Here is a 15,994-nt window from a genome sequence, read left to right as displayed (position 1 = left end):
TTGGTCAATGGCTCTCAACACGGAGTTTTACATTACTTTTCCGTTCTCTCCTTGATCATGTCGTCTACTATAAATCCAGATATTTCGTTTACTCAAGTTCTCTTTTCATATTCCACTCTTATTATACACTTACTTATAGTATTGATTCTATAATCTTTTTAAAATGACCTCCAGAAACCCAGTAGCCAAGAACGAGCCCATCGTCATTGTTGGAGCTGGTGTCTTTGGCCTCTCAACCGCCCTCGAACTCAAGAACAGAGGCTATCAAAATGTCACAGTCCTAGATCGTTATCTCCCGCCCGTCATAGACGGAAGCAGTGTTGACATCTCCCGTGTTATTCGCGTGGAGTACGCTGATCCCTTCTATGGCAAAATGGCCCGCGAAGCCCTTGACGGTTGGACGGGTCAATACTCTGACCACTTCCACCAGTCAGGCTTTGTGATGCTCACGGACAAAGCAGGAAACTCTTTTGCCGAGCAGAGCAAGAGTGCCAACAAGTCCCTTGGAGATACACTGGAGGAGTATGAGGATGCACACGATATCCGCAAGCCGTTCCCTGCGGTTCAGGCTAAGCTTGATGGCCTGAAGGCGTACTATAACAAGACTGGTGGTTGGGCTGATGCTGAGTCGAGTATACGACAATTGGCTATGGAGTGTAGTCTTGCTGGTGTTTCCTTCATCACAGGTGCAAGAGGACGTGTTTTGTCATTGCGGTACAGTGGACGTAAAGTCACTGGCGTCAACGTCGCTGAAGGAGAACCCATCACAGCTGCACAAGTCATCTTGGCTACAGGAGCATGGTCAAACAGACTAGTTCCTATCAGCCATGCTTCATCTGGCTCAGGTCAACCAGTTGGCTTCATCCGTCTAACTCCCCAAGAAGCAGAGAAGCTCGCAAACATGCCCGTCATCATCAACCTTAGCACAGGAGTTTTTGTTTTTCCTCCTACACCAAAGACGCATATTCTCAAGATCGCACGCCATGGCTATGGATGGGCGACAGAGTTCGATGCCCAAGATCCTCTAGGTGAATCTCGAAAAGTGTCAACTCCAAAGAGAGATGAGAACAACGCAACTGCGAATTATCTCCCCGAAGATGCTGAAAAGGCTCTCCGTGAAGGTCTACAACAGCTTGTACCAGAAATTGGTAGCCATGAGTGGCTGAGACAGCGTCTCTGCTGGTATTCCGATACGCCTGAGGGCGACTTTATCGTGGATCATCATCCTGCTCGCGAGGGAATCTTCATGGCTACTGGTGGTGCCGGACAGTAAGTTTACCTTGATCATGACAGGAAGAAATGTACTAACAGATTATGCAGCGGGTTCAAGTTTCTTCCTGTTTTAGGACGATATATTGCTGATTGCTACGAGAACAAAGCTTCTGAAGAGCTTCGACACAAGTGGAGGCTTAGAGCGCCGACTGGGAAGGACATGGTGAAGCAGGGTGATGGTAGCCGAGGTGGTCCTCCATTGCGCAAGTTGACAAGGCTCGAACAGGCCAAGCTGTAAGGTAATATTGATGCTACTGAAGTAAATAGATATGATAGAGTAGAACCATCCTTTATCAGCATGGACTCATCACTTAGCAACTACTTGGGTCTTGAATCTGTACATGTCACGTCTACGTTTACGAATGGCCCCTACGGTGGTGTTTTTGTGCTGTATTATATGGAATATGGACATATGTGTGACATGGAGTATCCCATCGCTTTGGTGACTTGACTCGGAGTCTGTCAACCAACCTGCTGACATCTTAGCCAAGAGGAGCACATGTGAAAGCATTCTTGACAGTTCCACGATCGTACTGATCAATCTGCAAATAATGTTAGTCTTTGTTTTGAAGATCTTGTGTGATAGTTTACTTACAATATCGACAACCGCCGAGTAAGTTCCTGCAACCAAAAAGACGAGGCCCATAATGAAGATAATGAGGTTGACAATAGCCGGGAGGATATTCTCACGGCTGTACCATTTGCCTTTCTTGAGTAGCATGAACCACATAACAGCAGGCCAGTACAGCGTGAATCCAGAGTTGAGAAGACTGGAAGTGATGGCGATCAAGTCGCTGAAGAAAGGGATAGCTTCGGCAATGATGAAACCGATCCAGGTAAAGATGCTAATAATCAACAACCAAGAGATCCATCCCTTGGGAGTGTTGATGTACTTGGCGATGGAATTTTCGTGGATTCGACCGTGGATGTAACGTCCAGCAACAGTTGTGTTGATAGAGCCGCTAATGAAAATGACGGGCAATGCGACGCCAAAGGCAACCTTTGCGACTGTATGGCCTGCAGACAAGAGAGCTGGAGACTTGACATCTACACCAACGAAGGAGTAGATGAGAGCGCCAGTGAGGGTGTAAATGATGATTTCTAAACCGCCGAGCGTCCAGATGGACTTCATGTAGTCGGTAGGCGTATGCATCTCGTCCATAAAGCTAAACTGCGAGATGGAAAAGCTGTAGGCGAAGAAGATGTTGCAGAGCGCAATAAAGGCCTGCGCAAAAGTGACATCCTCCCTGGGCCAGGCAGACCAATTGACTGGTTCAGGTGATTCATTTGACCTGATACCTGTGGCGATGATGGTGATGCCGATAGCTGCGATGATGGACGCAAAGTCGATATAGCCCAGAATAGCCACCTCGGCAAAACTAGGAGGTACCGCGAGAAGAATAAGGATGATGGCAGAGACGACACCCCAGATAAGACTGCACATGTCACTCTCAGTCAGAGTCGAAAAGGCGATGGTTCCTGTCAAGCAGTGTGAAGCTGTGAGGAGGAGGAGCTGGAAGGTGACCATGGCGCCAAAGATTTCGGCTCCCCAACGACCAAACATGAGACCTCCGGCGGCCGGATAGTGCTCGACGTGCGGGTACTTGACCTTGACCTGGCCGACGATGTACGAGGTGTAAATGGCGATGAGACCGATACCGACGGAGCAGATAACGCCGGCCACCATACCGAGGGTAGCAAAAGCGCCGGGAATAGAGAGCGAGCCGAGGGCGACGGCCTGGACGATGAGGACGATGGTGAGGCGCTTCCAGCCGAGACGGTTGAACTTTGCCTTTCCATCGAGAATCTTGCGCTTCTCAAACTCGGTGACTTCGCCGATCATCTTTTCGCTGGTAGAGTCATCGTCTTCACGAGCGATGGGATCTGAAAGGATATTGTTGTCTTGAGGATCTTGTCCTTGAGGCGTATCCTTTGTCTTGGTCTTGTTCTTGTTGGCGGCGGCTTCGACCGAGGTAGTAGTTGTGGGGATCATTTTGTATTTTGGCGTGTGTAATCAGTCTATCATTGTCACACAGACAGTTTCAATTCCAAGTCGGACTCTGATGATTGTCTGATAGAGTTGAGTTGAGTGGGTGAAGGAAGTAAAGGTCGAAAGTCAAGTCAAGGCGGGACCATGCAATCTTTGTAGGGCAAACAACATGATGGAGTGACTCCTCCCCCCTTTAGACCGACGTCGGACATTGTCATAGCAGATTTGATCCTCGTCTTAAAGCTGGGAAGAGGCGAAGGAAAAAGTTTGTCAGTCCATGTCATGTCACGATCCATGGATGGAGTACGAAGTGGATATTCGCATCGTCTTTCTAGAAGCAAAGCTTCTTTATGAGGTTTTTAGTTGGTTAGTTTATTAGTGCTCCACTAACAAGCGAATCAGCTAACGTCAGTAGCTGAGAACTATTTTTGCAAGACTTAGAAGACTTTTCTTGGCCATCAACTACTACACGTTGTCTATCATTATTCTCATTCGAGAGAGAGATGTTGTTAAGAAATTTACTAGAATTCATTAAATCCTATAGAATTCAACTGAGGAATAATATTCTCTAAGTTGGAGAAGCCAAATAAAGATGCTGGAGAACAAAATAGACCGATGACACTTAGTGGATTCTCTTACTCAAAAATCGGTCCATTTTACCTAATGATTCCCATAAAACTTCAAAGCGGAAAGCGGAGGCCCCGAGTCTGTTCTCGCCCCTTGAATGAAATACTAATCCTTTGGATCTTTTGAGACGCGGAGTCGATCGTTTAATGCTGGGGAACAGATGTTCAGGTTCAGGGTCTAAACTTTATATGGTCAATAAACGGGAGAGATGCATCGTTGCATGCGGGTGTTAGTTCAATGGCGGTTATAAACGGAACCGTTTTTGAAGTGTACAAGTATAGACATGGGTAGCTGGTTAGTTACAGAACCAATTGCTCTTTGGTCGTCTAAGCATCTTTTTCAGCTCATATTTGGCGTCGAGGTTGGCTGAGAGACAGTTGAGATATGCCATGTGCGATACCTTAACTTAGCCATCAATGTGAAGGAAAAGTAGACAAAAATGACATTGCTTAATACGGTATCTAAATAAAATCCCCAAACACCATACACACCATACAACGGTCTTACATCCCAAGCCTATTGATGCCCTTTCCCATACAAAATCCTCCTCTTTTGACAGAAAGCTCAAGGTTCCTCAGAACATAACCTTATAGCGATCTCAAAGCTCCTCAAATCTGCAGAATACCAAGATCTCATAGCACTATCTTTCAGTTTGGCTTTGATCTCATCAAAGACCCTCTTCAGCGGTCCTTTAACCGGCAGGTCATGCGAAACATGCCCTTCTACCAACTCCGTCGGCCTCAAATCCCACACTTGGCTCTTCGTTCTGACTGATACAAAGAGTGAATCTCCCTCTGCAAGTTCAAACGGGAAAAGAAGCGTGGGCGCTAGATAGTTGATGCCCATGATAATCTCTGTGGCTTGGCAATCGCCACATTTATTTGCCACCACGCCTCCTTCTGAGAGTGTAGGCGGAAACCTCCAGATTTGTTTGACAGTGGTTGGCATGGGCATACCAGTGTGGACATGGCCACAATCTATGTGAAGAGAAAAATCGACGCGGCAGATGGGACAGGCTATGGGTTGATGGTTCCTGACGAGGTCGTTGATCATTGTCATGGCGCACTTACTACCAAACATGTGTCCACAGGGAAAGATACGAGCTCTATGCGAAAGATGAGACATTTCTGGATCGTAAGTATGTTCATGCTGGAATACTGTCATGTTTTCAAGACATATTCCGCATTCAAGATGCAGGTTGTTGTAGGAGGATGGATCTTGTAGGAGAGCGTCTCTGAGGACGGGCCAGTACGTGTTACTAAGTATGGGTTGGCTGGCTGAAGGTGTGGGTTCTCGGTTGAGGATGTTGTTTATAGACATGATGTCTGTACATTGAAGAGCCATCTTGGTAAGTTGTGGTTTAGTAGATGAAGTAAGCAAGTTGTAATAAGATGATACGAGTTGACGAGAATTCCATTTCTTATTATTTGAGACTGTGATTAAGCTATGCTGTTAACCTTTAATCCCATTGTTGTAGTTCGCGGACATGTTCGTTGACAAAGAAATCCGCTGTTCACAATCCTTTCAACTACTTGCAATGCTCTTGTTAACAATTTTTCTCACCATATTGCATTGTTAGTCATTGTATCGTCAACAAAGAGCCTCTGTCAACTATCTGAGCAGTCTCACACTTGGAGTGGTCCGTGAAGGTATGCTGCTCAAGCAATCTGATTCAGAGACGCGCCTTCAAGCGAAATATTGACTATTATACAGGAGATATATGTTGTCAATCGAAAGAAGTGAGACGATTCATCCGGTACTGTAGTTATCTGGAAACGTTTCGCGACCACTCAGACAGAGTAGAATGGCTTTACTCTAAGCTCCTTTATTGTGCCAACAACGGAAGGTTGTAGCAAGTGTACTGTTCTGATGAACACAACTTCCATATCTTTACTCCATTGAAGTTGTCAAAAGGCCCGACTGCGGACACCGGTGAAACCACTTTTCGTTCCATCATTAACAACTTCTGGCCTAGCTTTAAGCAAGAGGTCGAAAGCGATGAACGAAACATTCGACCTCATGCACTGCGGTGCGTTCTCTGCGCAGAGCTCCTGCTCACCCAGCCAGGCCAGGTCCGGTATGATGGGCACTGTCCTTGGATCCTCCCTTGTGGACACATGCTGGGCTACAGCTGTTTGCAGAACATGGCACAGGGAATTTGGGGTTTCTTTGACAAGAGTCTGGACTTGTCATGTCCCATCTGCCATGCTGACATTCCACTCCAAGGATGTGGCTGCAAAGCTATGGGAATGCAAGCTCCTCTCGACAAGGAATTCTTTTCCACTGTCTCCCCAGTTTCGGCTGAATGTGGCCTCACAGCTACAAGTTGCGGAATCTGTCAAGGTAAGTCAGCCCTCCAGGAACTCCGCGAAGTCGCAGCTCTAGATCCTCCCATCCTCGGACGAGGAGAGACAATGAATCTAAGTCTTACCGTAGAGCCCTCGTACCTTGGTATTGTCTACCAGAAAGACCAATACCAGTTGGTCAGCCCCGGTGACAATCGAGCCAGGAGGCAGAAGATGATGATGGATTGGGAGGTTCCAAAATATGTGAGGGATCTTTGGGAGGATTATGTCAAGACATGGTCTGAGCAGCAGCGGCTATGGATCTTTCCTCACCCCGGCTTCTTTACCCTTTGTGCCTCTGTGGAGAAAAAGGGAGAGAAGAAAGAAGGAGAGGAGGAAGAGGAAGAGATGGGATTATTGGACAGAATTAGGGGTATGTGGTCAGTTTGAAGACACAGGAGAACAGTCCCTGGAGGCAGGCACTCCTTGAATATGTTTGACAGTATGGACACAGGTAAGTAGCGATTCAATCTAAAGAGGCAGACGCCTTTGCCCCTCCAAAACAGTCTAATGTCCAATGCCAGAGTGATACTAACACTTGACCCGGTAAAAGGCGCACAACACTCGCATTTAAACAAAACTTCACATTTAAAAGACACAGAACAAACAGTTTTCCTCAAATATCTCACAGTTGAGTTGTATTCACCCCCACAGGAGGCTACCCAGAACTAAATATCTACATCAATGAATAAACATCCCCTCTTCCCCTCAAGCCCGAAGCTTGCAAGTCAAGATCTCATACTAAAGCGAATTCGACACGCTTAGTAGTCATCCTCAGCATCAGCAGGGCACTCTTCGTCATCATCAGCGACGGGCTCCTCCTCATCGTACTCATCATCACAGTCCTCATCCTCATCAGCGACAGGCTCCTCCTCGTCATAGCAGTCCTCATCATCGTCGGCGACAGGGGCAGAGGTGGGCTGGGCAGAACCAGAGTCGGCAGCAGAGCTGATAGCGACGGCCTGGAGAGTGGTGGCAGCGGGCTTCTCAGCAGCGGCAGTAGTAGCGACGGGCTCCTCCTCCTCATCACAGTCCTCATCGTCATCCTCAGCGGCGGGGGCAGAAGTAGCGGGCTCCTCGGCACCAGAGCCGGAAGAAGCAGTAGGAGCGGGAGCAGTGCCGGAGCCGGAAGAAGCGGAGGGGGCAGGGGCGGTACCAGAACCGGAACCACCGACGACAAAGTCAACACAAGCCTCGTAGGTCTGGTCGATATCGGGAGCGTCCCAGAACCACTGGAGAACACAGTCTCCAGCCTTGGTGCACTCACCACCCAGGCTCTCAGGAAGAGTAACACTGAAAGCAGTGTTGTTGGAAGCGGTACCAGAGTTGGAGGCGTAGTTCTCAAACTCAATGAGAGGCTCACCAATCATGCTGTCAGAAGAAGTCTTGACAACAGAAACGTTGGCGTAACCAGTGTGGGGAGCAGCAATGTTGATCTCAAAGTCAATCTTCTCGCCGAGGCTGTAGCTCTGAACATTGTCCTTGTTATCGTCGAACTGGAAACCCTTGCAGAGCCAGAGGTTGCAGTCAGTGGCGTCAAAGCTCTGACCAACAACTTGCTTGATGCCCTGGACGTTGCCGTTGATGTCGGAGGACTGTTGGTAGAAGGGCTGTTCACCACAAGCGGCCTTGAAGGCATCACCGGGCATGCGGGGAGCGGGAGACTTGATGAAGCCGTGAGCGGCGACGAGGGGAATGAGAGCGAGGATGCTGGCGGAGTTCTTCATTTTTGCGGTAATTGTAGATTGTAAAAAACTGAGTAAGTTGTCTTTTTTCGTGGAGTGTCTCTAGGACCAGAAGTTGTTTGTTATAAAGAGTGGTAAATAATATAAACGGCCGTCAAGGCTCGAAGCGAAAGTGAGTGATTGAAAAAGAGAGTGAAAGTGAAAAAAAGAATGTCGAAATCTGGTCCTTCGAGGTCCGTGAAAGAATAGAGGTTGAGAAGTAAGAGAGAGTAGAGTCTGAAGAGATGGGTTAAACAAGATATATACTACGAACCCCCATGAGAGAGGACAGGGTTTAGACAAGAAGAGGATCTGATACAAACCACTCGGCCGACTCAAGCGAGACGGTGGACCAAAGCCTGGACCCTTGTTCGCTCCGTAGTCAATCTCAATCTTGTTGATAGTCCCTTGTCTGGTCTCATTCAACGGGCGACAAGCGCCGGGTGATGGTTAACTCTAGTAATTAACTCTAATAACTAACTATGTACATATTAACTTTACCATCATTTTTATTACTTTTCTATAGTAATATTCTCACCAACATATATAAACAGTAATGTTTAGTTTTGTCTATCAAACACCACCCATCCCCTTCTGTTTCGTCTTGACCAAACATGACATACCACCACGTTCATTCCATCTCAAGAATAACCTTGCTTGTACACCGTTGCCAAGGACCGACTTCACCGGAATTCGAAGCTCGCACCAAGAACCAAAGACAGAAGATTCGTCCGTTTGTATTTTCCCCGCTGACAAGTTATGCAGGTACAAGACAGAGAGACAGGTCAGGGCGTTTGGAGCCAGCGCAAGGGGCAGTATTTTTATTGGTGGAACTACAAGGTTTGTTGTTTGAGCCTCAAGTTGGGACAACACCCACCAAGATCTGACAGAACATTGAACCAATAACATATTATGCCGCTGACCTTTACTTAATTAAAGAAAAAGAAGGATTCTTCCGTTCGGTAGCGGTTTCGCTTACGGGTATTGCTTCAATATCTGGACAACGGCCCTTCTCTACCTAAAGATAAACCCCATATTCAATTACTCTACTGACTCAACTCAACTCAACAACAAAGCATTCCATCTCTATCCGTACAATACAATGCAATACAATATAGCACAACTCAATTCATCTCTAAAGACATTAACCGGTTAATTACATCCTTGAACATATGTGGATCCCTATAAACCCTGTACTCTTCACGATTCTCATCCATGGAAAAACTATTGACCCCTGTCACGTCTCCCGAAACTCGAAACTGTTCTCCGACAAGACCAAGAGCAATCCGCGTTTCAGGCCAGGCCATGTAAAAATATCAGTGGCTATCGTTATCCCTTTTTCCCGCTGTCAGTTCATCCCTTGTCTTTTATCGGAAGACGGCAGTCAATTGATCATGGGCATCAACAGGCATGAACATCTTGGCAGTTAATCTGTTTCTCAGCTATCACGATAAGACACAAGCTTCAGATGACAATTATCCGTCAATTAATTATGCGACTACATAACTTCCTCCTCTTCAAGGGTATTACAATGCACTTGCATTCCATGCACATGCATCCCATGTCGAAACGTACAAACATAAACCTCCATCATCTGACCGTGAGTAAATGCATCAGTCGCTACATCATCCCATCATCAAACATCAACAGCCCAATAAAAGGCCGAAATATAAATACAACCAACATCTGCCGTAAATGAACACACGCCGTATGCATGCATGATTTTAGATGGGCTCATCACGAGGCTCAATAAGCACCTCATTGACGGCAACGTGTGGGGGTTGACACACAGCGTAGACAATAGCGCTGGCCACCTCTTCAGGCTTGAGAACCTCGGCGCCTGTAGGCTCACCGTACTTCTTCAAAGCCTCCTGGTCGGTCGACATGCCCAACAGGTCTGTGGCCACATTTCCGGGCTGCACAGCTGTGACCCTAAGACCAGAACCTGCTGTCTCGAGACGCAGTGCCTGTAGTGTGGCCTCAACAAAGAACTTGCTAGCCGAGTAAACGCCCAGACCAGGGAATACCTTGCGTCCAGCATCGGACGAAATGGCGACAATGTGTCCAGATCCACGAGACAACATACCCGGGACTGTCGACGACAAGGCGTGCAAGAGGCCCTTGCAGTTGACATCAACTGTGCGCTCCCACTCATCAGTCTGGTTGTTGGCCATCATGGTAAAGTACATGACACCCGCGCAGCTGACAAGGATATCGACAGGGCCAAGCTGTTCGCTTGCCTCCTTCATCAGGGACTCCACCTGGGCCTTGTTTGTGACATCGGTCTTGTGGATCAACACTTTACCACCGTAGACGCTAATCTTCTTCTTGACGTCTTCCAGGGCTTCGGTCCGTCGAGCCGCCACGGCCACATGCGCGCCCTCCTTGGCAAGGCCAGCTGCTACAGCGGCGCCAATTCCAGAAGAAGCGCCAGTCACCACTGCAACCTTGCCTACAAGGCGACCCTTGCGAGCCTTCTTGGCACAGCCATTGACTTGGCCTCGGCGAGGAGGTCGAGACAACCAACCACGAGCGTAAAAGTGTCGCATGTAAATCTCGAGAAGACCTTCGTTCATCTTGGGGCGAGGAACATTGTACTTGTCAAGTGTAGGCTGTGTCTTTCCATCCTTGAGCACAATGACTGACTTGAGAACCTCGTCACTGGGCATACCACCTCGGAGAATGTCGACAGTGAAAGGATCGTTGCCAGTCTTCTTGTTGCCTCGCTTCTCCCACCACAGAGCAACCCACTCATCCCAGGGTAGAGGTTCGGTGGGGTAGCCCAGCTTGGCCAGAGTGGAAAACAGGTCCTTGGAAGGAACAGGAGCAGGATCACCAAGATGGTAGAGAGTCTGCTCGCTGTCTCCAGTGTGGTTTGCGAGAGTGACGATAGCATCACTGACAAAGTCGGCAGGAGTCATCTCAATATACCAGCCCTCGACATCAGGAGCGCGACCGAGCTGGAGGGACTCAACAATAATGGCATTGATCAAATCCCAGGCATTGGTAGAACCAGAAACACTGTGACCGCTGATAGTTCCGGGACGGTAAACTCGCACGGGAATGCCTCGGCGGCTTGCCTCGTCGACGAGCTTCTCAGCAACCCACTTGGTCTGGCCGTAACCATCGAGAAGCTTGGTAGGAACATCATCAACATCAATGACAGTGTTCTCGCACCAACCAGTGTGAGAGGGTGGAAGCACGCCGTTGGTAGAGACGTGGTGAACAGTAGCGCCACTGCGGCCAGCAAGACGAAGGATCTCTCGGGTGCCGTTGACGTTGGCGTTTCGCAGAGCAGCGTAAGGGTAGACCAGGTTGACGGTAGCAGCAGCGTGGACAATGACTTGAACACGAGTCGATAGCTCGTCAAACACTTCAGGAGAAAGACCCAGTCGCTTCCTGGTAAGTGTACCGGGCAAGATCTCAATGCGCTCCAGCAGGTAGTCCTCCCAAAGTCCAAGATCGATCAAGTTCTTTCGGATACGGGCCATACCAGCGGGCGCACAATCTTCCACGGGCTCGGGGAATCGCACAAGACAGATAATCTGTGCGTCAGTAGAGTCAACCAGGGTCTTGAGGAGGAAAGCACCAAGGTAACCGGTGACACCAGTCAGGAGGATAGTCTCTGCATCCTTGAGGGCACGCATGGGGGTACCGTTACCCTGAATGTCGTCGGGTAGAATAGAGTCTGCACGGAGGACAGCTGGTAGATCAGCCTGCACAGCAGCGGTGTGACCGTCACGGGCTGCCTTGATGGCTGCGACATGTCCTTCCAGAGTGGGAGTTCCAGCCAGAGGAGCCAGAGGGACAGGGAAGCCAAAGGTCTTTGTGAGACGTCCAGCAAGATCGGCAAGAGCCAAAGAGTGACCTCCCAAGTCGAAAAAGTCGTGCTTTGGTGTGATGACGCTGGCGGGCATGTTAAGCGATGCGGCCCACAGCTGAATAACGGTCTCGGTCTTGACCTTGATGTTCTGCTCCTTTTTGGGGGCAGGTCTGGGCGATCTTGGGGATGGTGGTACAGGCAAAGCCTTGAGATCAGTCTTGCCAGAAACGCCATGTGTAGGTAGCTCGTCCACTTCGACCCAAATGGTAGGAATCATGTAGTGAGCAAGGTGGTCAGTGAGAGCACGTCGAGCGACGGGACTGTATCCGTAGTCGTCGACGAGAGGAATGGTTCGCTCTCGAGACTCACCCTTTTCGCGGACGATGTAAGCGACAATTTGTCGCTCCAAGCCCTCGCCGTGAGCTACGACCGCGCAGTCGCGGACGGCAAGATGCTTTCGGATGGCGCTCTCAACAGCGCTGGGCTGAACAGTATAACCACGAGTCTTGATCATACCACCAACTCGGCCAGTGATCTCCAAAAGTCCATTGGGGAGAATGCGGGCCAAATCGCCAGTTCTGTACATGCGAGCGTCCTTCTCTCCAGAAAAGGGATCCATTTGGAATGCCTTGGCTGTCGTTTCTGGCAAGTTGAGGTATCCCCGTGCCAAAAGGCTACCACCAACGTAGAGCTCGCCACTCACACCAGGCTCAACTCTGTTGCCAGCCTCATCGAGGACGTAGGTGTGCTCAGGGTCTGTAGGGAGACCCACGGGACACACTTGTGTGTCGAAATCGACAAAAGTCTTGATATCGCCAACAGCAACCTCGTGCGTCTCACAGGCGCTGTAGACGTTGAGAAGGCGTGTCTCAGGGAGGGCATCCACAGCACGGCGAACAAGGTCAGTAGTGACGACCTCACCGTTCAACCAGAGAGAACGAAGTTGGGGGAGCTTCTGACCGAGCTTGGGGTGTTGGGAAAGGACTGTGGCCAAAAGTGTGGGAGTCATGAGGGTATCAGTGATGTTCTTTGAAGATAGAAGCTCAACGAGAGCAACAGGGTCGTAACTGGCGTGGTCGGGGATGGCGACAGCTGTGGCACCTCGAATAAGAGGTCGAAGCATCTCCCAAATGAAGAAAACATTGCAGGCCACTCTGTCACCAGGCTTGAGGTCGTTGACGGCGAATCGCAAGTCATATGAGCGGATAGCGGCTCTGTGGGGGTTCATGATACCCTTGGGCTTTCCAGTGGTACCAGAAGAGTACGAGACAAAGAGTAATCGCTCAACATCGTCGTCCTCGGGGAGTGACCGTCTGTCGGTCAAATGAGGTGAAGATTCTCCTCGAGCTTGCTTATCGGGGCTGTCGACAACAATAACAGGAGTCTCAGATGTGAGGTTGCTAGAGTGCTCCACTTGAGTGAGAATGACAGTTGGCTTCGCATCTTCGATAACATCTCGTAGCAGACCAGGAGGGTAGGCGACTTCAAGCACCAAAAAAGCACCACCAGCTCGAAGGGCAGCAAGAGCAGCGATAACGTAATCGGCACTTCTGCCCATGAGAACACCGACTAGATCATCGCGACCAACACCGTAATCACGTAATCGCTCAGCTAGAGCCCAGGTTTCTCTGTCGAGCTCTGCGTATGTGAGGAATCTTTTCTCATCTTCGAGGGCCACGGCATCGGGAGTGGCTGAGGCCTGCTGCTCAAAGAGAGCAGCGAGATCCTTGTTGACATCAATGATTGTCATGTTGATTGTGTGTGAATTGAGAAGAAGAGGAGGAGAGTGATGGGTTTAAAGATAAAGATGGCAAAAGCGGTGGGTGGGTCACGCGACCAACTACAGACCCGGGGAGACAAGATTGAGACTAGGAGGATATGTCGGTGACGGGTCCGGTAATATTCAGGGCAGTCCCCAACAATTCCTGGGTAATGACCCAGTGGCGGAGCAGGCGAATCCTTTTCTGGGGACACAGTAAGTCTAGTTCTAGGCTTTCGATCCGAAATGAATGGAATTCAATAGAACAATCCCAATTCCTCAGTACCGTAGGTGAAGAGAAGTTGGCCTCAAGATGTTCGTATCGTTTGAGGGTCTCGCGGGGTCAATTAAGGTAGTGGGATGAGGCGTTGTCTGTGCTGTCAAGTACTACAACGTCACCCCAGTTGAAACGAAACAATGAAGATACTGAAAATGAAGAACAGTAATAGAAAGCCTCTAGGCCTGTGAATGTATGAGAAAAATATGTAAAAACAAAATAAATGGAAGCAGGCAGTCGCATTTTATCTACGACACTGGTACTGTACATCAGTCCGTAAAACCCCCCACGAAGAATTGGCTGTCGATTATTGGGTTTAGGCCGAGCTATACCGCCAGGTCTAGACACCTTTCAGGCATAGCTGCACGCCAATTTTGGGACCTGGGGGAGTCGGCATGGAGGGGACTGAATGTGCTATGTGTCTTTCCATGACTTGGTCAAATAATTAATTGCCTTTATTGGAAGTCATTGTTATAATTTAAAATATAATCATTCATCTCATCAAGATGCTCGAAAGATTTAAGTCTGACAACTTGTACCCTGTCACTTGAAACAATGTCTTCTCAACCAAACAACTGGGCCACTTTCACATGCTAGAAACAATCTTTTGTCCCCTACGACACCCCTGTCTATGTCGTGGGGCTACTGTTGTAGGGTAACCTTGATCGCGCAGACGAGTAGCACGTTAAATTAAGGATACGACAAACCCATATGATTGGAATACAATGAAATAAATACGATGGAACCAATTCGAAGTCTCAATACTCATCAAAGCTCTGATTGTGTCTGCCGACTTGTAGATGCAAGGAGCAGTGATGGGGTGGTTGAACTGTTGCTGCCGAGTGATGATATGCACAATGTGTTAATCCCAGCCATTTGAACCGGAATCTTTGCCTCACATCAAGTCACCTACATATCCAACTGCGGGATTAATTAAGTTTACGACTATTTTGGTTACTTCTCACGCGAGAACTTGTGGAAACTGGCACACTCTTCGGATCTCGCAGGGCAGACCACGTATTCTTCTTTTCTCCCCGTTCATTGTCATGAACACATAATGACTTGTTACTGTTCATCTGACTGTTCAAAAAACACAACAGTCACCATGATGATCCCCCAACAGAAAACTCATCAGTTCCTCTTCTAAAAAAACCACCAATCACTTTTCTATATCGCGATTCTCCCCGTTGACTTTATCCTGATTGGCGCCGACGACCCGAAGTAGAGGGGTCGGACCATCGCCGCCACCGTTGAGCATTGCCCTATTGATTCTCGTGCATGACGCTCGGGGAGTCTGTTTCTTGGAGGGCTGACGAATTAGATTTGTTTGAAGGTGAGCTTGTTTCGGGGAGCGAGGGGATTGGAGTCTTGGCTCCGGATGCGAGAGGGGATTGTGGGTTTGTTAGAGGAAGATCCAATGTCATGCGTAAAGTAGAGTCAAGACGCGCAAGTCATCGTTCTATCCTTGACAAATGCCTTGGATGAACTTTCAGAGTCTTGAAAAACAGAGCTAGAAGAAAAGAAGAGGGTGGCATTGAAGCGTGGGGTGACCATCATGCCCTGCATCTCTGTCCTGAATGGTTGTGTTCCATTTTCCATGAAGAAGGTTAAGGCTTGGCACACGACGTCAACCATCTTACTGCAAGGAGCCTCCAGAAGCCAATAGCAACTTGTAAACCTCAAGCAAAGACTTTAGCATATTTATCACTGGTCTACAGAGTAAGATTACTAATTGAGCAGACTTCCCCATTGGTACATCGCATGAATAATGCTTTTCTTCTTTCTTTAGAGCCGGCTGGAGTAACATAAACGTTGACTTCTAATCCCAAGACTGTAAAGAATAGATGGCCCGTTAAGATACCTAGACTGCAATGGAATAAACTGACCTGTTAGTTTTGTGTCTAGAACCCGACACCAGCCATGTTTTCGAGGGGCGATCAAAAGGTGTACAACGTGATGCCTCGTTCACACATAAATCCATTCAACAGCACTGCGACTAACGTAGTAGTGACCTGCTCTTCCAACTCGAACTTTCACTGCAATTTTAACGCCCTCCAAAGCACTACAATGGACTGAATGCATGAACATGCAGCCTCTATCTTAACACTAAAAGCACCAAAGTGAATCACGCCGTCTTATTGGCCCGTTATTAATTGAGCTTGGAAAGACGCGAGTGT

The 15,994-nt window shown here is 48.5% G+C and overlaps 6 protein-coding genes across 6 annotated transcripts; 2 read left to right on the top strand and 4 right to left on the bottom strand.

Moving 5' to 3' along the window:
- Position 1: 1 nt before the first annotated feature.
- EDB82DRAFT_576311 (FAD dependent oxidoreductase) lies at positions 2–1,638 on the top strand. The gene is made up of 2 exons (XM_025726337.2): positions 2–1,269; positions 1,321–1,638. Exons 1-2 carry the CDS (start codon positions 164–166, stop codon positions 1,508–1,510), a joined length of 1,296 nt encoding a protein of 431 aa, XP_025580913.1. The 5' UTR covers positions 2–163; the 3' UTR covers positions 1,511–1,638.
- Positions 1,639–3,576, bottom strand: EDB82DRAFT_447082 (transmembrane amino acid transporter protein-domain-containing protein). Its single transcript, XM_025726336.2, has 2 exons — positions 1,868–3,576; positions 1,639–1,814 (listed from the first exon to the last, which is right to left on the bottom strand). The coding sequence occupies exons 1-2, from the start codon at positions 3,263–3,265 to the stop codon at positions 1,755–1,757; spliced, it is 1,458 nt and encodes a 485-aa protein (XP_025580912.1). The 5' UTR covers positions 3,266–3,576; the 3' UTR covers positions 1,639–1,754.
- Positions 3,577–3,986: 410 nt separating this feature from the next.
- On the bottom strand, positions 3,987–5,231 carry EDB82DRAFT_502925 (uncharacterized protein). The gene has a single exon (XM_065608698.1). The coding sequence runs from the start codon at positions 5,207–5,209 to the stop codon at positions 4,454–4,456; it is 756 nt and encodes a 251-aa protein (XP_065463754.1). The 5' UTR covers positions 5,210–5,231; the 3' UTR covers positions 3,987–4,453.
- An 802-nt stretch (positions 5,232–6,033) lies between these two features.
- EDB82DRAFT_526018 (uncharacterized protein) lies at positions 6,034–6,624 on the top strand (the record flags this gene model as incomplete). Its single annotated transcript, XM_025726332.2, has 1 exon — positions 6,034–6,624. The coding sequence occupies one exon, from the start codon at positions 6,034–6,036 to the stop codon at positions 6,622–6,624; it is 591 nt and encodes a 196-aa protein (XP_025580910.2).
- Positions 6,625–6,849: 225 nt separating this feature from the next.
- EDB82DRAFT_502924 (uncharacterized protein) lies at positions 6,850–8,170 on the bottom strand. The gene has a single exon (XM_025726331.2). The coding sequence runs from the start codon at positions 7,959–7,961 to the stop codon at positions 6,996–6,998; it is 966 nt and encodes a 321-aa protein (XP_025580909.1). The 5' UTR covers positions 7,962–8,170; the 3' UTR covers positions 6,850–6,995.
- A 1,157-nt stretch (positions 8,171–9,327) lies between these two features.
- Positions 9,328–13,893, bottom strand: EDB82DRAFT_502922 (uncharacterized protein). The gene has a single exon (XM_025726330.2). It carries the CDS (start codon positions 13,529–13,531, stop codon positions 9,683–9,685), a length of 3,849 nt encoding a protein of 1,282 aa, XP_025580908.1. The 5' UTR covers positions 13,532–13,893; the 3' UTR covers positions 9,328–9,682.
- Between the last annotated feature and the right edge of the window lie 2,101 nt (positions 13,894–15,994).

The sequence above is a fragment of the Fusarium venenatum genome (genome assembly GCF_020744135.1).
Source record: "Fusarium venenatum strain MPI-CAGE-CH-0201 chromosome Unknown EDB82scaffold_3, whole genome shotgun sequence".
NCBI classification, from domain to species: domain Eukaryota; kingdom Fungi; phylum Ascomycota; class Sordariomycetes; order Hypocreales; family Nectriaceae; genus Fusarium; species Fusarium venenatum.
This window is presented reverse-complemented; position numbering and strand designations above follow the sequence as displayed.

What these genes read in the sequence shown, in the direction of transcription:
- EDB82DRAFT_576311 (XM_025726337.2), top strand. Translation starts at nt 164, where the DNA reads ATGACCTCCAGAAACCCAGTAGCCAAGAACGAGCCCATCGTCATTGTT. An exon ending in GCTACTGGTGGTGCCGGACA is followed by an intron (nt 1,270 to 1,320) that starts GTAAGTTTACCT and finishes CAGATTATGCAG; the next exon opens with CGGGTTCAAGTTTCTTCCTG.
- EDB82DRAFT_447082 (XM_025726336.2), bottom strand. Translation starts at nt 3,265, where the DNA reads ATGATCCCCACAACTACTACCTCGGTCGAAGCCGCCGCCAACAAGAAC. An exon ending in ACTCGGCGGTTGTCGATATT is followed by an intron (nt 1,815 to 1,867) that starts GTAAGTAAACTA and finishes CATTATTTGCAG; the next exon opens with ATTGATCAGTACGATCGTGG.
- EDB82DRAFT_502925 (XM_065608698.1), bottom strand. Translation starts at nt 5,209, where the DNA reads ATGTCTATAAACAACATCCTCAACCGAGAACCCACACCTTCAGCCAGC.
- EDB82DRAFT_502924 (XM_025726331.2), bottom strand. Translation starts at nt 7,961, where the DNA reads ATGAAGAACTCCGCCAGCATCCTCGCTCTCATTCCCCTCGTCGCCGCT.
- EDB82DRAFT_502922 (XM_025726330.2), bottom strand. Translation starts at nt 13,531, where the DNA reads ATGACAATCATTGATGTCAACAAGGATCTCGCTGCTCTCTTTGAGCAG.